The 15,663-nt window shown below is 40.4% G+C and overlaps 1 protein-coding gene across 1 annotated transcript; it reads right to left on the bottom strand.

Moving 5' to 3' along the window:
* Nucleotides 1-2,105: 2,105 nt before the first annotated feature.
* On the bottom strand, nt 2,106-15,660 carry actr2b (actin related protein 2b). The gene is made up of 9 exons (XM_086258914.1): nt 15,511-15,660; nt 13,278-13,388; nt 11,419-11,634; nt 11,125-11,197; nt 10,333-10,469; nt 9,798-9,947; nt 7,726-7,871; nt 7,126-7,258; nt 2,106-3,749 (listed from the first exon to the last, which is right to left on the bottom strand). Exons 1-9 carry the CDS (start codon nt 15,556-15,558, stop codon nt 3,579-3,581), a joined length of 1,185 nt encoding a protein of 394 aa, XP_086115040.1. The 5' UTR covers nt 15,559-15,660; the 3' UTR covers nt 2,106-3,578.
* Nucleotides 15,661-15,663: the final 3 nt, after the last annotated feature.

Raw genomic sequence — 15,663 nt, 5'->3', positions numbered from 1 at the left:
GCAATCAAAAAAGTATGCTGAAGCAACTGTATCTTCAACTTTTAAATCCGTAACATCTCTGTTCAGTTTTAGACCTGATGCAGAAACAGGACGTGTTAACATGCTGCAAAGGTAACTGTTGAACAAAATATTTGTGGTAAGGAGAAAAAAGTTAAATCCTGCCTATCTTTGGGCATGGGACCACAGCCACCAATTCCAATAATAATACAAGAAATCTCCAAAGTCAGTAGGATTTATCCTCTGGTGAACCCTTCAAAAATAAGACCTGTATTTCTGTTTCTTTTTTGAGGTGGGTGGGGTTTGTGTAAAAAAACTGGCCTCAATTCCTGCTGCAGTGCAAGTCCAAGAAGATAGAGAAAGATTTAGAGAACAATGATTTATATTATTAGGTCCATCTTCCAGCATCTGAAAGAAATTGCTTAAATGTAGATCAAATATACTGAAAAATTCAATATAGGGTTATATGAAGTCCCTAAACAGTTTTAAATCGTGGTAGAACTTAGTGAGGTAATAGCTAACAGAAGAAGTTTGATGTAAGGAACCTAACACACAAACATCGTTATAAATCACTTTTCATGAAAAGAGAAAGGGTGATTTCACGAGGAGACCCAGAGGATTCAAAAAAATGTCAAAGCCACAAGTTTTTCCCTATGACTTTGAAACTTCTAAAAAGTTTTGCAACATATTTGATGAAAGAAAGCACAAAGAAAAACTGAGGCTAGTACAGCCTGTCTTATTCTCCTCAACATGTCTTCCAGGGGAGCTGCCTCCCTCCACAGGAGGAACATGTGATAGCCATCGAGGACGTCGAGCTGTTTCACTCAGGATGTCTCTGGAAAAGCATGTGGGCGATAATGATGGAGCAAGTGAGGGGAGGGGGAGGGAAAGAGAAAAGAGAAGAGAAAGAAGGTCCCTGAGGGCTTTTGGGGGCCTGCTAAGCAGCTCAACGGCTGCAAACAGCATCGCCGTCCACATGTGCAAGCATTTAAGATATCTGCTCGTGTAATGGGGTCAGCATGGCCCCTCTCTGGGTGCATGAGCACCGGCGCTCACTTCCCAGTGCAGTTTACAGGAATGGGTGGCCGTGGTCCCATGCCCAAAAATAGGCAGGATTTAACGTTTTTCCTTCCTTACCACAAAGATTTCGTTCAACAGTTAACTCGGGGAGTATTTTAACCTGTTCCGTTTTTGCATCAGGTCGAAAACTGCTTGATTCACTCAAACTGAACAGAGACGTTACAGATGTAAAGTTCGAAGAGATAGTTGCTTCAGCATACTTTTTTGATTGCCTGAACATGAGATAAAGGCTGCTGAGAGGAAATGTCTCTCTACTCCCACCCTGTGGATAATGCTTTGAAGAGAGAGTTTAGAGAGAATGTTTGGGCAGCAAAACTATAGGAAAACAAGTATTAAAGAAGAATTTTTTTTATTAGTCTTAAATTGCTAAACAAAGTTTATTCAGAAGCTGTTTGGGGGAACTTGAGTGCACCATTTAAAATGTGTAAAGTTCATGTTTTCATGTGGCGGATTTTTAACTCATTTCATAGCGAATACATATTCTGAAGTGACAGAAAATAAATTAAAAAAAAAAAATAAAATAAAAAAAAAAAAAAACACAATGAAATGCTCCACTACTTTTGCAAACATCCTTACGTGATGCCCTTTGTGCTCTGATGGGGAGGAAATTTCAAACGGCACTCCTGAGGTAATAGTTCAGGGTTAAGAGGGAAGTGGCAAGAGTCGAGGGATTAAAATGGAACAAGGCCGGAAGAGTCTGGGTGCGATCTTTATTTCAGGCACGGAAAGAGAGCCTCTTCCTCTGGTGGCGCCAGTCCTCTGCCGCTGTTCCATTTCCTCTTCCTCCTTCGGGTCTGTGAGCAGAGGTCTCGTCCTCTTCTGTGGATGAGCCTCGGCCACCTACACCCTTCTCCTGTCATTGTACTTAATCAACCCATTTAATCTGCCCCCTACTCGCAAATATAGACTTCAAAAGATAAATATTTACAAATCAATGGTCAGGATTTCTTATTCCGAGCCATAAATTTGTGAAACAGAAGCTTCATGTGCCAAAAAAAGAAAAAAAGAAGGAACCTGTCACACAAACATCCTTATAAATCACTTTTCTTTATTTAAATCAGCGTTAGGCAGTTATGCTATGAACAACACAGGAAAGTAAAAACAAAAAACTGTGACAAAAAGAAAGACATTAAAACATGAGATCCAGTTAACATTAACTGCACTTGGCACTGGATAGACGTTCATGGAAAGAGGAGAAAAAAAATATACACATTTATCGTAATCAAAATAGAAGTGCCTCCAGTAATCATTAAGTCGACCGTTGGGAATGAAAGTCTGGAGAACTTAAATAAGCCGTATAATATACTGTTTTAATTTCCCAGCTTTGCGATGCTCCAGGTGTCCAAATTTAAACAGATCTCATCCTGAAACCTGCCACTGCCTCCGTGCTTTGGTGGATCTGGAGGAACACGATGAGTGAGGTACTATAGCGTCGATACAGTTTGAAATATTGCTATAACTGCTCACACCCATTCGTTCAACTTCTGATTTATAACCAGAGAGGAGGCAGAGGCCAAGCTGTCTGACGAGGAAAAAAAAAAATACTAACCCTCCCCACACCCCATCACTGTGTCACCACCAACGAACCCCTAAAGTACCGTCACACACTCGATGTCAAGCTCAGGGGCTTTTAGTTTGTGTATTTGTCCCTTTATAAATCAACCATTAATTCTTCATAAAATAAGAAAACAAAACACATGGAGGACCTTCTGTTACTACAATACACTCCATTTACAATGGTAGCAGTGCACAGCAACAAAAGTCAATGAAAAAGAAAAGAGTCAAATTTAAAGATGGAAATCAAACTCATACATCCAACAAAAAAGGAAAAAAAGCAAAAACAAAGTAATCCCTCTCCCAGAAAAGAAAAGTCATGATATCATTTATAAAAACCGACATAAAAATGTGATCAGTTCTTGCTCACCCGGAAAAGATGCTCAAAGCGGCCCGTGGCTGTTTGTGGTGGACCCTGATTGTGACGTTACAGACGCTTACGAGTTGCTTAGAAACTTTGCATCATTTTATCTCCTCTACAGGTTTAACAAGGGAGGAAACTAAGCTTTCTGCTGAGGCTGGTCGGTTTACCCGACAAGTGTTAATTCACAACAAGCCTAATCTGCAGGTAAATATGCTGCATTGACAGCTCTTAACCTTCTCCCACCAGCACTCAGCAAGAATCAGTGGAAATCTGCAAAGATGGAATTGGTTTCTTGGGGCTTGCGAGGAAAAGTGTGAACCAATCCCAAACCAGGAGAGAAGAGAGAGAGGCAGAGAGGCAGAGTGGAGAGAGAGAGGAGAGAGCGGGAAGGTGATGGCTGGATTCCCTGCGGTGTTTGAAGGGAATCAACGGCCGAAACAGAGAGGAACAGGGATAAATAGATATATACTCTACGATGTGGGCAAGGGGTGGAAATGTGTGTGCATGTCGTGTATGTTTGTGTGTATATTCATGTGTGTGTGTGTGTGTGTGTGTCGTGTGGGTGTTCTGTCCGTCCAGTGCTTTATCTGACGGTCACTCCAAGTTTTTCCAGCACACGGACTCCTTTCTCCTGGTACTCCTCCCGGGTCAGCCAGAAGTTGTCCTTGTCCTTCATGATGTCGGCCAGCACGGCTCCACCCAGGAACACCATGTGCTTTCGCCTGGGAGGATCCTCAATCCGGATCTTAAATTTCTACAGGAAAAGAAACACAGAGGAGAATGATGAGTTGCCAATACTGCTCAAAGTTCCCAAAAGTCTACATGTTTTTCTAATCAATGTCAAGGAGATTTATATCAAAATTCGAGTGGTCTAAATCAGATAGAAACTAACTTGATACAAGCTTAAGATCAGAAGATAATTAAGATAATTAGGTATAATTATGATAATACTTTTTACTTAACTATCAGTTCTTCCTATGAATTCATGGCTACCCAACTCTTGACACAATGAGCTCCTTGGCTTCAGATGGCGTGAGCTCTCTTAATAAAAATAGTTTAACCACAGTCCGCTGTCGAAGCAGCCTCATGTTAAGTTTATACACATACACCGCCTCCAGACAGCCGGCAAGGCAAGCAAGCAAAAAAAAAAAAAAAAAAAAAAAGAACGAAAAGAAAAGAAAAGAAATACAAGCATTTTTTGCTGATTTCCACAGTTGTCCACTTTTTAACATTGAGAAAGAACAACTGGAGTTGAGCTACAGAAAATATTTCATGTGGTTCAGACAACAGGAGCTGCTTAAGTTAGAGACTACAGGAGGCAGGACACACGATGTCCTCTTGCTAGCATTAAATGCACTTAAATATTAGTTGAGCTTTTTGCACACTGGCGTGATCTGATATCTGACAGGGCCTCTGTACTGGACAACTGGCAGGATAAGGACCAGCTAATACATGACCAGCATGGTGGTGGATAACTGCACTCTCACATGCACCTCAGCCAGAAAAGTGTTAAACAGGCCAAGACTTTCCTCAAGACCTAGCGGGATTTTTTCAAATAAATTAAAAAAAACAAAACAAAAACAAAACAAACACCAAATGTTTGAAGGAGCTTCTATCGAAAACATGCTGAATTCAATTTTTTACAGTCTAAACCAACAGCAAACTTGAGAACTGCGCCATAGTAGGATTGGACAGCTTGGTTTAGCCAGGTGTAACTAACATGTTTTTTTTGTGACATTTAAAATATAAAACACATTTAAGTGTGTTTAAACCTTCCGAGGAGCTTCCGCTTGCAAAAAACCACAAGAATAAATTGAAAATTGGAAAATCAACCCGTGTTCACTCGCAAGTTTACTGTTAACAAATAACAGTAACGTGAATTTGAAGCGCTAGCTTGCAGGGCACCTCTGTAGTCCATCACATACATACATGTGATTAATAACTGAGGTCGATTTTTTTTTTTTAAATGAGCAAAAACTGTTATGACCTATGAGACATTAGGAAACATTTGGAGCCAGTATGTGACCAGTCAAATTTACAGTGCCTGTAACTGGGAGGCTCTTCATTTAAAGGCTCTTGACAGGTGACTGGATGAGGCCTCTGTCTAGCACAGGCTAATGTGGGTATTAACAGAACACGACAGTGAGGTTCAGGAACTGAAAATCCCATTTATATTCTCCATAGGGATTTGATTATGAGCCATAATGTTATAATCATCTAAAGTAGATTTACTATGAGCTACACTGTGAAATGATGGTTTCTACTCCTGCACCAACCACAAATCTACAACATATCAACCTTGTTTTAACAAAAATAAAGAAGTAGTGAATAACTGAAACGGCAACATCTATGACTGAAGGAGGTCACTGTTGCCATGGAAATGTTAGTGTGAAACTGTAGAAAGACATTAAACAACACCATTATTAATTATAGAAACATTTTACTACCTTGTTCGTGTTTTTACATTTCTTATTTGGTATATGGATTAAAGAATTCAAAACAAGGCTACATGGCTACAGAGAGAGCACAAACAAAGAATAACCTGGAGACTGTACACCACTACAACACGTAGACTTTTACTGCAGCTAAAACACACAGCTGCCACAAGAAGCTGACTGGTCCGACCAACAAATGCTAAGCTTTTAGTCTAATAAAATGGATCCTGTTATGATCACGATTGTGTGAGAATCTGCATTTGTCTCAGGAGTTTTCCAGCTCCTGAGGGAAATATAGGAAGAAAGCTGCCTGCATGGAATCGATGCGACTGAGAGCTCAGAGACAGACGCGAAAACAATAAACTTTCTATCATAAGACCAAAACAATCAGGTGACAGGCAGTAAAATGCTGCTTTAAGACCCAGCAGGAATCACAGCGTGAGCTGATAACTCTGTGGTTTTATCACGACAACTGAGACCTTGCAAATTACAGAGTCATCTGATCAATTGATAATCAAAAACACAGACCAATGCTGCTTTAAAGCGACCTCATGACAGCTGTGGTCAGATTCACAGGCAGTCCAATTTGTGTTTTCAGCACAGAAAAATGATAACACAAACATCTCCTTCAGCACAATCTACTTCTGTGTGGCATGTTTAAACACTCATATTTTCACCAAATAGGGCAAAGGATGCTGCTTCTGTTTGTTGCTCACGTGACTGGCTGTCTAAACGTACTAACAAACTTGTAAAGGTGCAAGCTACACAAGGAGGTGGTGTATTTGCCATATTCTAGCAGGAAAACAAGTGCTAGCAAGACTGACTGTGGTTTAGTTAACGCTAGAGTTAAAACTGACATTCAACAAAGCAGTTTCTTTCTAGCAAAAACTCATCAGCATCTTTTTAGTTCTGAAGAGTTTTCATAAAGGGAAAAAAAACCTATCATTGGATTCCCACACTAACTTTGCAGACTTCAATTCAAAAAAAAAAAAAAAAAATGAGACAATCTGGGAAAATTGGGGTCGATTGCAGTTGCAGGCAGAAAAGTAAAGCACATAATGATGTGTTCTTTAAACCTATGAGTCATCTGCTGAGCTTTGTTTATAAAATACTTCTGTTTAAAATCATCTGTGTCTTTGGGATACCGACATGAAAAGGTAGAAATATTTTACCAAAACAAATATTTGTCACTATGAAGTTAACTGCACGCTTGTTTAAATTAAAGGAGTGTCTGGCCTCTGGCACTACCTTGTGGTAGTTTGTCTACACTGCACTAAAAAATTCATAAAGCCAGTCTTGTGCTTGAAACGGGCAAGGTTCAGACATGATAGCTGCATGCGGTTTAAGTTCAAGGTGTGTGAAAACACAGCGAGATGTCATTTACATCCTTGAGAAACATGTTCCCTGTGCTTCATTCTGGCACTTCAATGCTCTCTAACATGTGGGAAAAGCCGTACTGAAGATCTTTAACAAAATGTGAGAATCAGGGGAAATGTTTTACTTCAAACCAGAGGCCAGATGCAGACTTCTATGTTCCTTTCTATAACTAGAGCACTCTTTAAAAATCACACTGGATAGCTAAAAATCAATGTCCCAGTTTTTCAAAGTGACAATCATACTGTGAATCATATTTGAGCAGTTTTTGCTCACAGTCAGTACTACATGTCACTTTATAGGAGAGGGCTGGTTTCTCACCGAAAGCTTGTCCACATCTCCCTTGAGCACACGCTCCAGGTACAGCTGCTTGAGCTCCCTCTCCAGCCGAGATGGCAGGCCGGGGTACATGGTAGATCCGCCTGAGAGAACGATGTGTTTGTAGAACTCAGGCCTGATGACAGGAAGGCAGAAAAGGGTGAAAGCAGGAAAAGGCACATTTTCTCATTTTAAGTCAGCAAATGCTGGAAAATGTACTTTCCAAACAGATCTTCAGTGACTTCAAGAGAGTAAAAATAAATTATTGAACTTAAGCAGCAAAGGATCAGTCATACTTAGTTGACTTGCAAGTGTTTACATTTTTTCCCCTTGTTCCATTCTTTTAAAGACTCATGATCAATTTTCAAACTTTCCATACTGAACTCTAGACTTCACAAAATATTTAGTTTTAAGTCTAAAAGCCTCCATTGCTTAAGCGAAAGCTGTGATCAGCTGACATTGCCATTTGACATCCATCTATCTATTGCTTGCCAAAACGTCTGCCTCTGCTGAAACTTCCTAATGCTGTGGAAACACTGAGTCACCCTCAGGAAAGCTTTTTATTGATAGTGGAGTATACATGTGCCCTTTTGTTGGCCTCACCTGGTGTCTATGTCAGCTGCTTGGATGGTGTTGAAGAGTAGCTCGGCCACTCCAACGCCCTCCACGTTGATGAGGTGGGGCTGGAACAGAGCCTCAGGGGCCTCAAACCGCTCTCCTCCCACCTTGATCACACGGCCATCTGGCAGCTGGAGTTGTGTGGGAGGATGAGAAAGAAAAAAAAAGCAAAGAGGGGGAGAAAAAAAAAAAAAAAAAAAAAAAAACATGACACTAATGAAGAGGTAAGATTTAATGTACAAGAGTGCCCAAGGGTGTGAAACTCTACAGTGAGAATCATGATTTAAACTGAAAGGAAGGTTTAACTTCTCAAAAGAAAAGAAAATCCTACCAGACTGGTGACACTGTACAGCAAGTTAGAGCACGGAGAGTGCTGGCCTCAAACTGACTATAGTGAATGCATGTGACTATAAAAAGGCTTCATTCAGCCAAGGGCAGTGGGAGGAAACAGAGCCTAGCCACTGCCGCAAAGTGGCTGCACAGGAAATGATGTAACGCGCAATTCAGGACCTTTCGGCCACAGGTACATTGCCCTCCTTGTTTCGGCACACAAAACCATACTTACACATACATGTTCACGCACCTATTCACCTACACGCACACAGTCGCCTACACTAACCCAAACACACATGGTCAGAGCGCACTGAGACACAACATGTGCTCGGAAAGGCGTGCAGTAACACAGACACCAGGACTAACGTTTGGATTCTGTGGTTCTCTCTGCAGGGAAATGGACCTCGGAAAGAAAAGCAAGCCTGACGGAGGAGCACTGCACCCCCATATGTCTGAGTCTCAGAGAAAACTGTTAGTCAGTAGCATGGTCCTGTACCAAAGCTGCCAACTGCACCAACAGTGGGCATGTGGTAGTCTACTTAGCTCAGTGCTGAAACAGATTTAGTTACCCCATTAGTTTTGATTATTTCAAAATACTGCCACTTTTGAATAACAAATCCTTTGGGAGGGATTCTGTCTGCACCGGTGCTATTTTAGGCAGAAATATGAAACTTGTGCACATGTGGAGTGCGTAAAAAGAACTCATTTTAAAGGAAAAAAGTAAACAAAAAAAACAAAACAAAAAAAACGTGCAACCCCTCAGGGCTGGAAATTTGCTGACTTGTAAAAACATTCAACCTAAATAAAATAGATGTTTAATATGCCAAAAATATACATTTCAGAATTTCAATCGGTTTTTGCACATTGGTACCTGTGATGGGTAGGGCTGCTTGGTTACCGTGACAATTATTTAATAAATATAATACTCAAGGTTTGGAAAAATTATGGATTTAAACTTGTTTTTTGATGAAAAAAAAAAAATTACAAATTTTTTTAATATTTAGTTTTTATTTAAAGCTTCTTTTGACTGCTCCCTTATTCACAAGGTGTCATGACAGGATATATCTGCATATTTGATTTGGCACAGACTTTTACCCTCCCAGCAATTTTTGCCTCTTCTGAGTCTTGAACTGGAGACCTTTTGTGCGTTAGACAAATGTGTTAACCACTACAAAACAGAACCAGATTTTATTCATTTGTTTATTATCATCATTGCAATTTGTAATTTTAGTGTTTGTTTTCACGGGTTGTGTGTTTTTGGGAGTGGAGTCGAAGTCTTGTTGTTTAAATTTGCTGGATAAATGAAAGTGATATGACTCACTGAGAGCCAAAATTGGAATAAAAATTTAAAAAGATTCAATGCACAGAGCTGCTGACTCGTATACTTGAGTTAATGACTATTAATGTATGTAGATTTTTGTTATTGTTATTTTACTGCATTTTTGTTATATAAAGCTCGGCTTCTTGAGTGACTAATGCACACAATGCCCATGTGAGGGCACCAATCATTTTTAACGCCCTTTTTATGCAAGCTGCAGTGTTTTGATAACACTTTCCAAAACGGCACACCCTAAAATCTTTTATTGCCGTTCATAAGGCAACTGTACCGACCAGCTTGGGATTAACATCAAACATGTGGATCAGTTCTCTCACAATGTCACACCAAATGTAACTGCATTTGTCAGTGACTTATTACTGTTAAGAATAAACATGCGAGTGTCTACCGTGTATGATTCCACCAGCACGGTGGTCTCGAGCGCCAACTTCTGCTCCTGTTCGATGTTGTAGCCTACATAGCACAGCTTCTCCTTCATCATGCGCACCGTCTCAAAGTCTGCAGAGTGGTTGAAGGCATAACCCCTCAACAGTAACAACTGCACATGGAGAATGAGAAAGAGGTCAGGGAATAGGGAAGGAAAAGCAGAATAAAATGAGACTCTTTGGCTCACTTAATGTAATCTCCTAATATATCAAGTTGCACTGGAGGAGCTTTTCTAAATTAAGATCTTCCCATTAAGTTGCAAACAAAGAATCTGATGACATATGCAAGACTTCACACACAAAAAAGACTAAACTGTGACATATTTTTATACGCTGCAAAACATATTCAAAACTTGTGCATTCAGCAGCACATTTTGGAAGTCGGATGTTAGAATGGAGTTCTCACAGAACCTGCTATTTAAAGATTAATCTAAGAATATTTTGCCAAATCTCCACCTCACGTAGAAACACTTTGATGACATTATTCAAACTGGATACCTTGATGAGGTAGCGGGTGATGTCCCTGCCTGCGATGTCCAGACGTCTTGTCAGGTGGGGCAGACTGAAGCCCTCATACACAGGACAAATGTGCGTGACACCATCACCTGAGTCCACCACCACACCAGTGAGAAGGCCTGAAACACAAACACACTCTACAGTTAATAACCTGCAATTCTATCAAGCAAGGAGAATTTTATCCAGAGTGTGCTTGCAGCTGCTGATTACTGCTGGCTGGGTAAACACACACACACAAAAACTGCTGCAATAACACAGCTAATGTAACAGTTACCTACTTATAACTGCTACTGAGCAGTTATAAGTAGGTAATTGCTTATTTAAAAAAAAAAAATCTGATAAAAATAGTAGAATACTAGACAGACCTCACGCAAAGCTGTGTTTGCACAACATATCAGCTGATGTCAGAAGTACTGATAAATGTTTTGGCACAAATATGATTGTGTTAGTCTGTAAGAACAAACATTTTGACCAAGAAGTGTTTGTGTGGTAGCTAAATACTGCTACACAAAAACTTCCACAACTAACTTTAACAGCGGTCTTGTTTCTAAGTTTAATGACGTAAATAGTAATCAAGAAAATAGTACAATACGTTTTATAACTGTCCGCTTGAAGGGCCTATAATTGCACTTTAGGGCTAAAATTAATTTCTAGATGAGGCAGTTTAAGGAAGCAGAAGAACAAGTCTAAAATGTCTGTGACATGAAAGCTGTGTTATGCAACAGAAAAAGGTTAGTGTCCGTTTTGACTAAACATGTATGTAAAGGCCTCTACCTTGGGCATACAGTGTCAGCACAGCCTGAATAGCAATGTAGACTCCTGCAAACTGGTAGGTCTCAAACATCACCTGTGGTAGAGGACAGGAAGTACAACTGTTGAGAAACTTGACACACTACAGCAGGCAACGTGGGTGCAAAATTATTTCTGTAGCGTAATGCAGAAGTAGCACACAATGAAGTCATTTCACGGAGGATTAACCAAACTGCAACTTCTGCTATGCTTTAAAAATCAATTTCCCCCCGAAAGACTGCAAGATGCTGCCTCTGATAATGACAATTTTAATGTTACCTCGATGATTTTCTCACGGTTCTTAGTGGGGTTCATGGGGGGCTCGGTCAGCAGAATCTTGCAGTTGCGGGAGTCGATGTTGAGCTTCTCTGGGCCAAAGGTGTAGTCCCACAAGTGCTTCATGTCATCCCAGTTCCTGACAATGCCGTTCTCCATTGGATAATTGACCTCGAGCATGGAGCGCAGCTCACTAGCCTCATCCCCCACCATCAGGTCCTGCAGGAAATTTAACAGAGATAAATATTTAAAAATAGTGCAGCAGAGCCCTCAGGATTGTGGAGCCCACTGTGGAACAATCAGAGTCACTGAGCAAAAGGATGAGTATATAGCCTCGGTCTGGAAATTAAACTCAGTCATCTCATTTGCCTACTTGCCACCTGAAAACTTCTGTCATGTGACAACAAAAGCATTCATGTAGCACTTTGACTTAAAACGCAATTACCCACCATGCACAACAAGGCATCATTTTCCATGCATATACACCTGGAAACACTTTCCTTTAGCTACAGTACACCACTCGTTTAAGCCACATTCAACTATCTGCATGCAAGGCACCCCGGCAAAATGTAAACAACTGTTGGGTTAGAGCTCAGTGTTAGCCACACAGTCAAGCATCTCACGTTCCACTTGGAGACATCAAAAGCCTACTGAAGGCAGCCATTTTATGGGTTCATCCTGTGCTCTTTGGCATTAATGAGTACCAGTCACAGGCATCGCCTCCATGTGGTGTCATTAAAGAAAAAAGAAAGAAAGAAGGGGGGAAAAAAGGAAAGAAAAACAGATGTGTTTCCATCTCCACCACAGCTGTCTGCCATGCATCCTCAAGTATGGGCACTTCCTCTATACTTAGAATAAAGAATAATTATTTTTCATATTGGACATTAATCAATTAAAATATGCTGACTGCTTCAAAATGGCTGGGAAAATAGATACATATGATACATACAGATACAGAAAAATCTGATCTTTGGCACACATTGCTCTGGGTGACATTTTAAGTTGTTTTCAACTGAAAAGTGCTTCAGGATTGGTGGGAGGGTAGCTGTCAGGATGCAGCAGGAGATCAGAGACTTTGACAGTGGAACCGGTCCAAAATCTCTTTTAGCACTCCATCGATAACAGCTGGCCTATGATTCACTGCAGCTATTTCTGCTAACACTCTCAGCCTGGAGAAAAAAAAAACTGCTGTGGATTGGCCTTACCAGCCAGCAATACCCAGCTTAGGACCCAAAATCAAAAGGTAATGAGGATGTACAAAAATGGGATCAGAATGAGTGATGAAAAAATAAATTCATGAAACACACTGGACAAAACAAAAGAAAAACTCAATCAAACAAGAGGCTTAATTTTTAATTTCATTATATGACTCAGCTCTCTATAGCAAGCAAGAATCAGAAGCACACACCAACCTAAACTTACCATTTTCTGGACATTCTACTTCACCAGGAGAGGAACAAAACATGGAGGAAGAGGAGGCAGATATATATAAAAAAAATGAACAAACAAAAGTGGAAAGGACAAGGAGAAAGGTAGAGATAGACACCATGCCAAAATAATGTGAAGCTGTCAAGACATTTACACCGCTGCTGTCTTGCCTGCTAAAATAAAAGGACCTGCTAGTTTTGATGTGGGCTGGTGTTCAAAGCATTTTTCAGAGATTCATTAGGGTGCCAACTCTTACAACAGTCTATCTTGACTGTCTATTACTTTGACACTGTGCTTATATAAGAGACTGACTTTATTCTGTAATGTATATTTCACATCTTGATTTTTTTTCTCTCCTGTTTTCAACTTATATTTTTGTCCGATGACCCATTTCCTTGAGGGGGAAAAAATGCATAAGCAGGAACAGTCTGTACCTTGATCTCAATGTTTCCCACTTTGGCTGTAGAGCGAATGATGGGTCTCCCAACAAGTGCAGGGAAGATGTGCTCTGGGAAGTTGGAGCCTGCATAGCCGCACTTGACAAACTACAATAGAGAGACAAAAAGGAAAGAAAACCAGAGCACAGAGGAAGTGATTAGAAAATACTGATAAGATCAATTCTAGAACAGAGCTTGAAAACATTACTATCATCCTATTGATAACAAAGACCCCAATTACCATTCAGAATGAGCATGTTTGATGACGATGCACGTTTCATGTACTGCATGTCTAAATGTGGTCAGTTCCTGCATTAATTAACTAAGAAAAAACTAATTTAACTAAAACTAATTTCCTTTTTAATGCAAAAAACAAACAAAGATATTTAACATTAATATTCTGCATCTGTGATTTTCACAGTTATACAATGAAAACCCCTCTGTGTTATTACCAACAAATAAAATATTATTAGAACCATTTGTAAAAATCAATTTTGTGAGAGCTACAAAGACTATCATTTACACCAAATGGAGATATAGACAATTTGCTGTTCTTTGCGCTCAGCTAGAATAGTTGCACGAGCTCAGATAACCAAAGACCAGGAAAAGATAGCATCAGGGGTGCACTGGTGTACGATTACCTCTAAAATATCAGCCGCAAATACCGTTACAGGAAGTTGTTTTAGCTCTAATTAAAATATTTGGCTGTTTTCTGATTCTACACACCCTTTTTTGCACCAGTTTAATTTGCTTTGAACCAACTATAAAAACATTTTTTGCATCAATACACAGCACAAAATGTAACCAAGTAACAAGGGATGCAGACTGCAAACATGCAATTTGGAAACCGTTATGGTAAAATTCATTGAAAGACTATCAAGAGTAAACTAAACAATAAACAGTCTAAACTTTTTTCTGCATGGGAAAAAGAAAAGAAAAGAAAACGCATTTGCATTGGACTGTGAAAAAGCATGCAACAACGCTCTTAACAAATCTGCTCGTGACATATACGGCTGTGGTTCAGACTCGTCTCACTTCCTCTTGACTTCTCAGTTCAACTCTGACACAGGGCTGTTTTTTCCCTCTGTTTCACAGAAAGCTCTTGAAAGACTCACAACTCAAAAGAGCCTTATTAGTCAGTAACATGCTGAGCCAACATCCTCTTTGACTGCTGACGTTTAGACAAGGAAGCCTGCACACCCCAAAAGAAACAGTGCTACCTGTGTGTGTGCAAGAAGCAATTTAGAAGCATAAACAAAGTTCAGTAAAGTTTATATTAAATGCTTGATGGCGCACAAGCTGAGTATTTTATTAAGAGCGAGTACATCTATAAGGAAATACAGCAGTATATCATTCATGTTGATAATTACTATTGGGGACGAAAAGACCACAAAAATGTATCTGATGTAGTGCAAATATGAGCAGCTTTTTGGATGGTGGTTACTTTCCTTTGTGGTGGGGGCTCTTTCGCAATGTTTCATTTTACACACCCATAACTTCCGAGTGTTTAGCCCCCAATTTTAATCAATAAGTACATGTAAACACACAGCCGACGTGCAGATCCAAAGATACGTGCAGAAATACACCTGCTGAGGTCTTTCCGGACTCCTTACTAATGGATGCTTGGGTTAAATTTTTAATGAGCGAAGTTAGTGTAAGCTGCGGAATGAGAAAACGTAAAGGTGGTTCCTCAATTCACCTGACACGGCCTAGCTAGCATTACACCTAGCCGACACTGAGTGAAAAAACATGTAGCTCCGGTCCTTGGAAAGCAAACCCCGACTACAGCATGGAAAGAATGAATCTGCAAATTCCGTGTGGTTTGCCGAACAAATCGCTGAAATGACTGACGTAGCTGCCAGACAGCAGAAACCAGACAGCCAGCTGTTAAAAGCTAACTAGAAAGGCTAGCTCGGTTAGCTTACTAACCGGTGGTTGCACCTAGGACGTTAACTATTAATTAAGGGAGTTATGCAGGAGGGAGCAATACAACTAGAGATTTTAATTAAATTTTATCCGTGCATTTCCATCCAATCCGCGGGCCGTTTCCGCATCAGGACTGGATGAATGAAAATTAGCAGGCTAACTGGCTAGCTACACACCCAGTTAACGCTAGCTAGCTTGGACGGTGACAGACCCACTTCCTGTTTCAGCAAATCAGTCGACATAACGGCTCCTTTTAGAGCAAGACTCGAGCTGGTAACACGCCGAGCTAAAACGGTAAGCTTACCCCGGTCCCATTGTCGCAGACCACCACTTTCCTTCCCTGGCTGTCCATTATGTAAAAGCCCAGTTGCTGCTGAACCTCCCTCAACTTTCTTCGGCAAAGCCGGAAGGAAGACACACCAACCCGGCCGAAAGGAGGAAGGGAAGGGTGCTCATC

The sequence above is a fragment of the Aulonocara sp. 'chitande type north' Nkhata Bay genome, linkage group LG13, assembly GCF_057382095.1.
Source record: "Aulonocara sp. 'chitande type north' Nkhata Bay isolate Kocher_YH1m ecotype deep benthic linkage group LG13, A_spYH_male_GT1.1, whole genome shotgun sequence".
NCBI lineage: Eukaryota > Metazoa > Chordata > Actinopteri > Cichliformes > Cichlidae > Aulonocara > Aulonocara sp. 'chitande type north' Nkhata Bay.
This window is presented reverse-complemented; position numbering and strand designations above follow the sequence as displayed.